This window comes from Plectropomus leopardus, chromosome 10 (genome assembly GCF_008729295.1).
Source record: "Plectropomus leopardus isolate mb chromosome 10, YSFRI_Pleo_2.0, whole genome shotgun sequence".
NCBI lineage: Eukaryota > Metazoa > Chordata > Actinopteri > Perciformes > Serranidae > Plectropomus > Plectropomus leopardus.
This window is the reverse complement of record NC_056472.1, coordinates 32,315,073-32,325,696: the sequence shown is the minus strand read 5'-3', so window position 1 is coordinate 32,325,696 and position 10,624 is coordinate 32,315,073. Positions and strand designations below refer to the sequence as shown.

The window sequence follows — 10,624 nt, the reverse complement described above, 5'->3', positions numbered from 1 at the left end:
GAGAGAGAGAGAGAGGGGAAAGAAGTTTTTCAGGAATATTGAATCATGCCATGAGAAGAGCCGGTCTGGCCGCGGGGCTCTGCTGCTTGTGGTTTTTGGGAGAGCGGGGGCTGCATTGTGTTGCTCTGAAGTGACATGTAGTCTCTTCCAAAGCGTAACGGTCAGAGATGGGAGGAGTACGAAAGTAAAGGAGGCAGGAATGAAGGTGAAAAAGAGGCAAATATACTGCAAGCTTCTGTTCACGTTAGCTGCTAAGTTTGCACTGTTCATCAGGCGGATTTCTATCACAGATTTGCACAAAACTTAAGCAAATTTTTCAGAATGTCGATAAAACACAATCGTGAGATGACTGTGTTTCTGAGTGATGTTATGTGACTTCTTCTCTGGCAATAACATCCAAGTAACCATGGTGATGGATGTTCAAAACATTAGCAGCTTTATTTGTATTGCAGACACCAAACTAGCCGCCATTATTTTCAATTTTAAGGCCACGTAGGCGTGTTACGTGAGCTATAATTAAAAGGTGAGCCCCAATGAGGGATTTTTGGAAGCTGATAGTCCACGATCGCGTCACAGATTGTGGATTCAAAATTTCCGGATGATTCGCTCAACTTTCTCAGAGTTATGTGATGCAATAACATCTGCATCATGAGCATGAGCTCATAGCCACAGCATCATGTGACCTAGAAAAGACGAAAAGAAGTGTTTGCACTGCAGTTTTGCCAAATATAGCTTTTTCGAATCGTCTGAAATACCGCCTCATGAAAGCGTGAAATTTTTGGTGATAAATGGGAGTTTTTTCGAATCTGAGGTGTTTTCATGAGGCATATTTGACATTTGCAATTTCAAATTGCACAGTGTGAAGGTTAATGGAAACCCGCCTAACGTTATGAAGCAGTGAAAGATGTATTTAGTTACTTTGAAAAAAAAAAAAAATTCTAATGTGATACATTAAACTCTTTCTTAAAGCAACATTATTTACTTTATGTTTACTGCTGAGTCTCATTCCCACGTCATCGCAGTCAGATGTTTTGGTGCTTCGGTCCGACCATCTACCGAATGGGTCAATATTGGACGACTAAAAGCTGCATAATGATGCTTTAAGAGGAAGTATTATCAGCTAAATATACTTAGAAAATTAATATTAAAAGTACTCATCAAGCATAGGACCCTTTGGGTGTTTTTTAATTAGTTAGTGTAATATTACTGTTCTTATTAATATGAAAGATGTATTAGCTTTTAAGCAGCAATATACAAAAGTTTGAGTCAGTTGTACCATTATCTATACTGGATTATTTAATGACCTCTTTTAACATGTTCATATAGTGTTTTTACATGCTACAAGACGTATTTAATGCTACAAAACAGGCATACCAAATGAGGCAAAGGTGTAATGTTACCTCAAAGCCATTTTATGGCCAAAAGGATATTTTTATACAGAAAAAAAACTTCTAAGTATGTAATTTTGATGAACAGAGATGTATATTAAGGGGTTTAATCAGTGCCAGGAGAGGAACTTTAATGTATAATATGAATCATATTTCATAAGATCACCATATGTTTTGTCAGTCGAGTCTTGTACGTATTAGCAACTGTCATCAACAAATAGATAAGCACAAATAAAAGTTTAAATTGACCTAAATGTAAATAATAAAGTTAAATACAGAACCACATTGTGAGTAAAAGGCTTCAAATAAGCCAATGAAAACTGTCCTTATCCAAGAAACCAAAATCATCTCTTCAAATTTCCTAAAAAGATGTCCATTATGTTTATGTTTTGGTGTTATTATAGCACATTAAAAAAAGGAGAAGGAGGAGTTCGGGGTGTTTTAGGGCAAACTAAGCATTCATATTACTCTGTTTCTTATAAGCAGTCGATGCTTTCTTTTAACCATGACCACAGTCTTTCCCTTCCCTTAACCAAGTCGTTTTTATCCCTAAAACTAACCAAACGTTAACCATAGAGGTGACAGGTCAGGAAACAGGCTCATGAATCATTTTGTGAAGTAAAAAAAAACAGCGTTGTCGTGTCAATTTGGGCTCAGAAAGGTCACACTGGTCATTTTGTCAGGCAGTGACGAACTTTTCTGTCATTCAGTTTGGAGGATTTTTTGGCCGGTGACACGCAGGGGTTGGTTACATTTCTCGGTAATTTTCCCCGCGGTGTAAGCCGACCCCACATGACATATGACTAATGCTCCCTGTTTTTCAGTTTTTAATCATATTTACCCACAGGAGTCAATGAGTTTAATGATTTTCACCTGGGTTTTTATTCTCCCCACGCACCCAAACATTGTGCGTAAGAAGACACAGATTACCCACAAGTCATCTTGCCATGCTGGAAATGCTTCCAGTCAGAAAGTTTATACAAAATGGGTCGATAATTATGTACCAGGGTCCAGATTTTGCTCTAGTTAATTACAGATTTATTAGTCTAGCCTGAAATATTAAGTTTCTGAAATCAGATTTTCAGAAGAATTTCTTTATGTAAACCAAAAATATCGAGTCTCACTTTAACAAATACCTGCAGCGAAGACAGTAAGAGACAGTATGTGCTGATTAACAGGCTGTGACAGACAGCAGAGGTCAAAGGGCACGAGGCAAACACACACAGGAAGTGAAGGGCGGCTGGGGCTGAAGAAAGGGTGGGTGATATATCGAATATTCTCGATGTATCGCGGCTTCTTTCACATGCAATATATAAAATGACTTAACCACCATCATGACACTCACGTCAGCGTTTGCATTCTCTCGCTCTCTATCACACACACACACACACACACACACACACACACACACACAAAAGCAAAAGCTCCAGACTGTGTATTTATTGTCTATTTAGCGGCAATTTGCTACCATGAAGCACCACTGCAACCTGGACTATTGATGTATTAACTGGAGAGCTGTTGTTTTTTTCTTGCTTGCAGAGTGAAAAAATACATTTAAATATGCTGCAATAACAGTCTAACCCAGTGAGGGTCAGTGTGAGCAGGTGAAGAGTGTATTTCTGTATTTGCAGAGCTCAGATCACAAGTATTAAGTCACAATTTGCAGCCATTGCACAGCAGTGTGACTTGCAAGTATTAGTAATGTACAGAGAGCTGTTAGTTTGATTCCAGCTCGCAGTGGATGAATCCTCACGGTTAAAGGCGCTGCGGTAACCGTTTATCTGCTCACACTAACACATTAACACCTTTTCATCCAAAACCCTCACATGTTGCCATTTTGCAGCGGACTTCCGTGTCTGCGTATTACGCTGCAGGTATCTTCCTGCATCTGCTGGTGATATTCGAGGATGCCGCTACAGTAATGTCAACACAAGCACATGGTGGCATTACGCTGCATGTTATTATGTTTAGGCATCAAAAACACATGGCAACCAACACCAGGACGTCAACAAAAGCACACACTGCAACAGATAATTAGGATCAGGGGAAGGAGGCACATGGTAAGATGTAGGTAAAAAAACATCACATTCAGACAGGAAGCAAACACCAGACTCCAGCATGAAAGTCCAGGGTCTGTTGGACACATCCGTCACCCCTACTTCCTGCCCTATGGCGCCCTCGGGCTCCTTATATCACATCTTTACACCCCGAACTCCTCCATCTTTACTGCGTCTACTTATGAGTTTTAGGTATCCTTCTGGTCAGGACTCTGACTCTGCTCTGGACTCCTGCACGAGAGTCGGTTTAAGCGCACTTGCGCTCTATATATTACATGGTTACCGTCAGCATTTTAACTTGATGCTGTCCTTCAGCGTTTCAAGCGCACGTGACTGATTTCATTTGGCTGCGTTCTCATGTGACGCTGCCTCGTGCGTGTTGCACGTGGACGCGCCCGGTTCCTTCCAGACGTCCATCAGCGTACAGTATCAACGCCACTTTTTCTGTCCGAGCACGTTATCATCTGACGCCATCCTGCTGCGTTCCAGTTGGACGTGGAAGGTGGTTTTTGGCGTCATGCTCGTACGCTGAAAGCACTGACAGAGCGGCGCTATTTGCAGAGTTCGGAGTGAGAACGGGCTGGAGAAGGAGGTAGAGGACAAGGGGAGGTGGGAGCTCCTGGCATCCACCAGTTCAGGGCTGATTTGGATGTGGAGTCATGTTGGCTTGGCAGAGGCCCACTTCATTAGTGTCCTGATGCATTAGAAGTGAGGAGAGCGGGAGGCGGAGGAAGGAGGACGTATAGTGGGGTAGAAGAAGAGAAGGGAAAGAGGGAGAAAGGTAAAGACGAGTGCGAGCACAGAAGACGGAGGATGACCAGCTGAAGGAAGAGATACAGTCTGAAGGAGCCGACCAGGCCTGTGTGTTTGGCTCTGCTCTCTAACATCATCATTAGTGCGTGAGGGAGACCAGACCCGCCATCGTTGCATCATGCGTGTGTGTGTGTGTGGCGATTGATCCAAGAGTCCTTGCTGTCAGCCCAAATCAGCGCAGAAATGATGAAGGGGGTCTGTGGGTGGAGGTGGGGAGACGCTAGGTTTCGCAATCCCCCTCAATTTAGTTATTAAGTGTCTCAGTAAGTTTGTATGGGGGATGTTTGTGGCTGTGTGGTCCTCATTAGGGCAGGGGCTACATATCTGTGTTTTTCTGTCTCTCACTTTTTGTTCTCCAGCATTACAGCCTTCTTCTGAATATCTAAAACCGTCACTTTGCGGGAAAGAGTGGGGGGAGGGAAAGAGAAAAATGACAAAAAAAGGAAAAGGAATTCCTGTAAATTGGTCATTCCACCCCCCGAAAATAAAGCCCCTGCGAATGAAATAGGAGCAATTTCATGGTCTGGCCTGCCCTCGATATTATTTAAGTAATACCCTGTTATTATTCAAGAGAAGGGAGAGAAAAGCGAATGACTATTATCTTTATGTGGGTCCTTTAATTTTAATGCGCCACAGATTTATAGCTGGGCATTCCAGTGGGGAGGCCCCTCCCTGCTCTTAAAGCGAGCGGGCGGGACACGACCGCAACGCTCTCACAACAGCAACTACCTTCTGACAAACAACCAAAGTCCCCACTTTCCCTCCCAACACATCATCCTGCCCTCCTCCGCTGCTGTCAGACAGCCCTCGGCCTCCTGACAGCCGGGGGACCCCTCGCCGACGGTCACAGCTCCAACACACACATTTATACACCCTCACCGAGTCTCATTTTTCTCTATAATGTCATTAAAAAATCCTGCTGAAAACCTCTTAAACACGGAGCAGCTTGTGCCAAACTGTCATTATCTGGATTACTGAAAAATCTGAGTTGATTAACCCTTTAAAGTCTGCAACAGAAATGGTCCACCAGCTGTATTATTGCTTATCGTGATGGTATTTCTTAGTATCTTTAAGTCCTTCACATCCCTAAAATCTGTACAACCTAAGCTAAAAGGTCATTTAAGTCAATAAACCATAATTATTGATGAAAATATTGAAATTGAGGCACTAAAAAAATACAAAAATTGGCCGTGTTTTCCATCAGATTTTACGAATTAAAAACTAAAAACATACTGATCAAAAAAAAAAATTAAAAATTGGGAGTGTTTTTTTCAAAATCATTGGGGAAAAAGGGCAAGGAGCAACTTCATGAGAAATGTTTCACTAATTGTGAGAAATTTGTACATTTAGACATTTATATTTAAAAAGCTAGAGGAAAATGTCTAGGGGAAAAAATATAAGCTATTTATAACGAATTTTTTACTGTTAATTTAACACATAAACAATTTCCTTATCAGGGCAACTTTTTCTCCAATTTTAGCATTTTTTCTTCTCTTCCACTATCAAACTAGAAGCACAGCAGTTGTTACTAATCTCATCCAAAGCGATGACTTTTCTTTGTCCTCTCTCCACCCTCGGAGCTGAGTGGGTGTTGAGTGGGGCTGGTTAAATAGTGATGGGGTGTCATAAGTTTGTAAATAAGAGACTTCCTGGCAGACAGGTGGTTGGCGTTTTACTGGAGCTAATCTTACACACATTAGGTCAAAGGTATACCGAGGACGCGGAGCAGTTAGCATGCCGGCCTCGGAGCTGGTTAATCGACCGTGACGCTCTGTGAGCTGTGAAACACTTGTTCTCACCGTCCGTGCAGCTCTGGCTACTGTGTGCCGGAGCTGCAGACTGGTCACTGGTGGTTTCAACGATGTGTTGCATCATACACGTTACTGTATACTGTTAGTACAGATTATACTCAGGAAATATTATGTTATGAAGTATGCATCAAAAGTGCAGGACACACATCAGTTAACACGCATCAGAAAAACTCAGTTTGCTTTGCTCAGGGGCCACTTTTGCAAAATGACAGGAGGCCGGGGGCCCAGCAGCCCCACACGTTTCTAGGATTTTAGGATGTCTCTAAGATTTAAGGGCATTTCTCAAATTTTATGACATTTCTAGGATTTTAGGACATGTCTCAAATTTCAGGACATTTCTAGGATTTCAGAACTTTCTTATGATTTTTCGACATTTCTGAGATTTTAGGACATTTCTCAGATTTCAGGACATTTTTCGGATTTTAGGACATGTCTCAGATTTTAGGATGTTTCCAGAACTTCAGAATGTTTTTAGGATTTTAGTAAATTTCTTGTATTCTAGGACATTCTAGGCTTTTAGGACGTCTCTAGGATTTCAAAGTGTTTCTATTATTAAGGACATTCGAGGATTTAGGGACATTTTTAGGATTGTAGGACATTAATAGGATTTTAGGATGTTTCAAGGATTTCAGGACATTTCAGAGATTTTAGGAAGTTTCTAGTGTTTCAGGATATTAGGAGCTTAGCTAGGATGGGGGATCCTTTCCTGGCACTTATTTGATCAATAAAATATAAAATGCGACCATAGTCGGGGCTAGATTTGGTCTGTGGGCCATAAGTTGTCATTTCATCTTTAAAAATATATATATATTCCTGCTGCAGTCTTGTTCAGGGGTCACTGTGCCCCATTAATCAATCAGCTTTTCTGTCTTTCCCGTCAGGCGCTTCACAGGCCACCCCCGGCCCCGATGAAGGAGCACCGCCTGTCTCCGATGCGCGAGGAGCAGTTATCTGCCCCCATGAACGAGGAGGGGGCACCGAATGTGGGAGCGGGAGCTGCAGGCGGATGTCCACCTGGCTCTGTTGGCAGCGCCGGCAGCAACAAGAAGCCACGATCACGCACCAAGGTACAGTGTTATTCATCATCAGGACCCGTAAACAGGGACCATACGGTCATGAAAAACCTGGAAAAGTCATTTGCAAATAGCCATTTTCAGGCCTGGAAAAGGTTTGGAAAACTAAATAAACCCTACAAGTTTTAGAAATGGTCGTTGAATTAACACACCTGTAAAATAACACTTGATGTTATTTTACGATGACAATGATACCTGATGTTATTTTTGGCATGTTTTCTTTTAAATTAACCAAGAACATCTATAAAAAAATTTTTAAAAATCTTTTAAAATCGACAAAAAGTTTTAATAAAAAAAAGCCACATTTTTTTAAAGAAAGAAAAAGCTCTTTAAGAATCCCTGAAAATTAAAAAAAGAAAAAAAAAGTCCAAAATGTTTTCTCTAAAAACTGCAAATTATTTTCAAAGACAAATAAATTGCTAAAAATGTTTTCTTTAAGAATCTCCAAACATTTTCTTTTTTTTAAACTCTGCCGTTTAAAGTTGCATGTCAAAATATAGTGAGCATGTAAGTACCTCATCATGATTTGATGTGCCTGTCACTTTTTGGACCATGTCCTCTGCTCTCATTGGTAACCGACAGTCCCCGAGTTATATTAAAATATTCAGTTCTAATCCTGCTCTGTATAATAATATATATGTTAAAAAGCAATCATATACTAATGAAAAATAACCGATAAGGAGTTTCGATGGTCATTTCAGAGAATTTACAGTCTTGAAAATTTACCTCAAAGTCATGAAAAAGTCATGGAAATTTATTGATAAAAATAAGTCTGAACCCACTTTCTGTTATTTGTTAGCAGCTGGTTTAATTATCGTTCTGTCTTTTCTAGATCTCCCTGGAGGCCCTGGGTATCCTGCAGAGCTTCATCCAGGATGTGGGCCTGTACCCGGACCAGGAGGCCATCCACACCCTGTCAGCTCAGCTCGACCTGCCCAAACACACCATCATCAAGTTCTTCCAGAACCAGCGCTACCACGTCAAGCACCACGGCCGCCTCAAGGAGCTGAGCGAGGGGGCCGCCGCCAGCGGAGGCGTGGACGTCAGCGAATACAGAGAGGAGGAGCTACTTTCGGGCTCCGAGGACCCGGAGTCCAGCGAGGACGGAGCCGAGGAGATCTACCAGTCCGCAGAGGGGAATGGTGGGAGCGCAGGGGGGCTGAACCAGCCGCCTGCCTCCTCTGGATCCAACTCCAGCTCCGGCCAGTCGTCCTCAGGGACCAACACCGCTCAGGAGGACGGAAAGGACAAGGGGCACGGCCGGCCCGGTGGCCCTCTGGGCCCCGGCAGCTCCTCATCCAGTCCCAGAGAGCAGGCTGAGTACCAGAGGTAGAGACTGACTCACAGAGAGGAGAGGACAGAGAGGGAGAGAGCAGGAAAGGTCTGTGCTGATGAAGTGAGGAGCTGGTCATGAACTGATGGAGGATGGCTGCATACAAACTGTGTGAGAGGTGAAGAGACCATCAGGCTGAAACACTGTACATCTCAGAGAACGACTCTTTATAGTGACAGACGGACATCTGTGAGCGCCTGATGTGTGGAGTGAAATTACCTCAGCAAAGAGACAGCATGTGCTACGACACAGCAGCCATCGTCTAACTGTGAAAGACAGTTTTCCCCAAAAATCATTTAGATAATCACTCACAAACTGTCATTAACAGGTAATCTACTGCTGCTCACGCCCGTCGACAAATTTCTCCTAATCAGCCAATCGCAAGAAAAGACACTCCAAGGAGGCGGGATTTCACCTGAAAAAAATCCCGTCTGTCTTCTCTGAAGTCTGAGCACAGTCGCATTATTCATACTTCCTTCATCAGTGATACTCAACGTACGGACCCGATACAGTGCCAGGTGGCCCCCCGACCATTTTCTAATTCACAGTAAAAACAGAGTGATTGACACTGGGAATTTTTTTTGGACTTTTAGAAAACATAAGGTGCATAAATCAGCATCAAAATAGAGCTTGTTTATCAAAAAAAGCTCCAGTGGAGGATCCACCGCATCCCCTGACAGAGGTCCTAGCTAAGACCCTCATGTCCTAAAAACGCCATGAAATCAGAGAAACGTCCTAAAAGTTGAGTCTAAATCCTAGAAGTGTTGTAAGGCCTAGAAACATGTTTAAATCCTAAAAATGTCATCAAGTTCTTGAAACATCCTAAAATCCAAGAATTTTCCTAAAATAAGGCCCTTAAATCCTAGAAACAACCTGAAATCCTAGAAATGTCTGAAAATCTGAATAAAGTCCTTAAATCTGAACGAAAAAAAAAATCCTAGAAATTTCTTCTCTGTCCTGAAGTCCTTGAAACATCTTTAAATCCTAAATTATCATTTAGTCATTGAAACATCTTAAAATCCAAGAAAATTCCTTAAGTCTGTAAAAGGTCCTTAAATCCAAGTAACATCTCCAAATCCTAGAAATATCCTAAAATCAGAGAAATGTCCTAAAATTTGAGTAAGGTGCTGAAATCCTAGAAACGTTGTAAGGCCTAGAAATGTCCTTAAATCCTAAATTGTCATTTCGTCCTTGAAACATCCAAAAATCCAAGAAAAGTCCACAAAAGGTCCTGAAATTGTGTAAATTCCCGCAATCCTAGAAATGTCCTAAAATTCAAACAAGGTCCTTCAATCCAAAATCTTAGAAACATCCTCAAATCTGACAAAGTCCTCAAAAGGTCTAAATCAGAGTAACGTCCTAAAATCCTTAAAATGTCCTAAAATCCTAAACATGTCTTAATATCATACAAACATGTATGGGGCTGCTGTGACTGGCCCCTGGCCTCCTGTCATTTTGCAAAAGTGTCCCCCAAAGTAAAGCGAGTTGAGTGTCCCTGCTCCACGTGCTGGGCTGGATTCCCCCTGCTGAGGGACCGTCATAAACTGGATTCTGGGGGCCTCTGAGGCCTCGACAATCTTATAAATCCTCAGGACTCACACTGACGTTGCTAATGCTGTTTGCTGCCTGAGAATGTGGACAAACGGCACAAAACTGTTCAACCACGAACTTCAATTCATTGTGAAAAAAAAAAAAAAAAAAGGAACCGACCACCACGACAACCTGCCCTCGCCTCACCGCCACACTCCAGAATCACCACAGGGCCCATCGAGCACTTCCTGTTCACACCGACATTATGTGGATGTGATGATCTCCTCCCTCCGTCCGTCTCTCACAAAACAAGTGTGAGGTTTAAAAATGACAGTGGACAGTTTGGCGGGAGGACATCAGGGAGGATGTGGCGCGGAGGGACACTCGAGGTACTCTTGATCCCTTCCTGGCACCGCCCCGCGTACGTGCGGCGAGAAAAAAATGTCAAGAAAAGGAAGGACAGAGCGGAGATTCAGCAACCAAACAATCAGTCACTTTATGTGCGGTAGTCCTCCCCTTCCACTCTTCCTCTCCGCCTCACTCTCCCCCTCTTTCCCGCTCTCTAATTGGTGCCCACAGTCTTGTGTTTCACCACACCTACCCGCACTTAAACTTCACC

The 10,624-nt window shown here is 42.6% G+C and overlaps 1 protein-coding gene across 1 annotated transcript in view; it reads left to right on the top strand.

Moving 5' to 3' along the window:
* Positions 1-9,321, top strand: part of satb2 (SATB homeobox 2) — a 56,411-nt gene extending 47,090 nt beyond the window's left edge. The window contains exons 10-11 of the mRNA XM_042494059.1: positions 6,930-7,136; positions 7,975-9,321. Of these exons, the coding sequence (XP_042349993.1) occupies positions 6,930-7,136; positions 7,975-8,475 (708 nt within the window). The 3' untranslated portion in view covers positions 8,476-9,321. The remainder of the gene's footprint in view (positions 1-6,929; positions 7,137-7,974) is intronic.
* Positions 9,322-10,624: the final 1,303 nt, after the last annotated feature.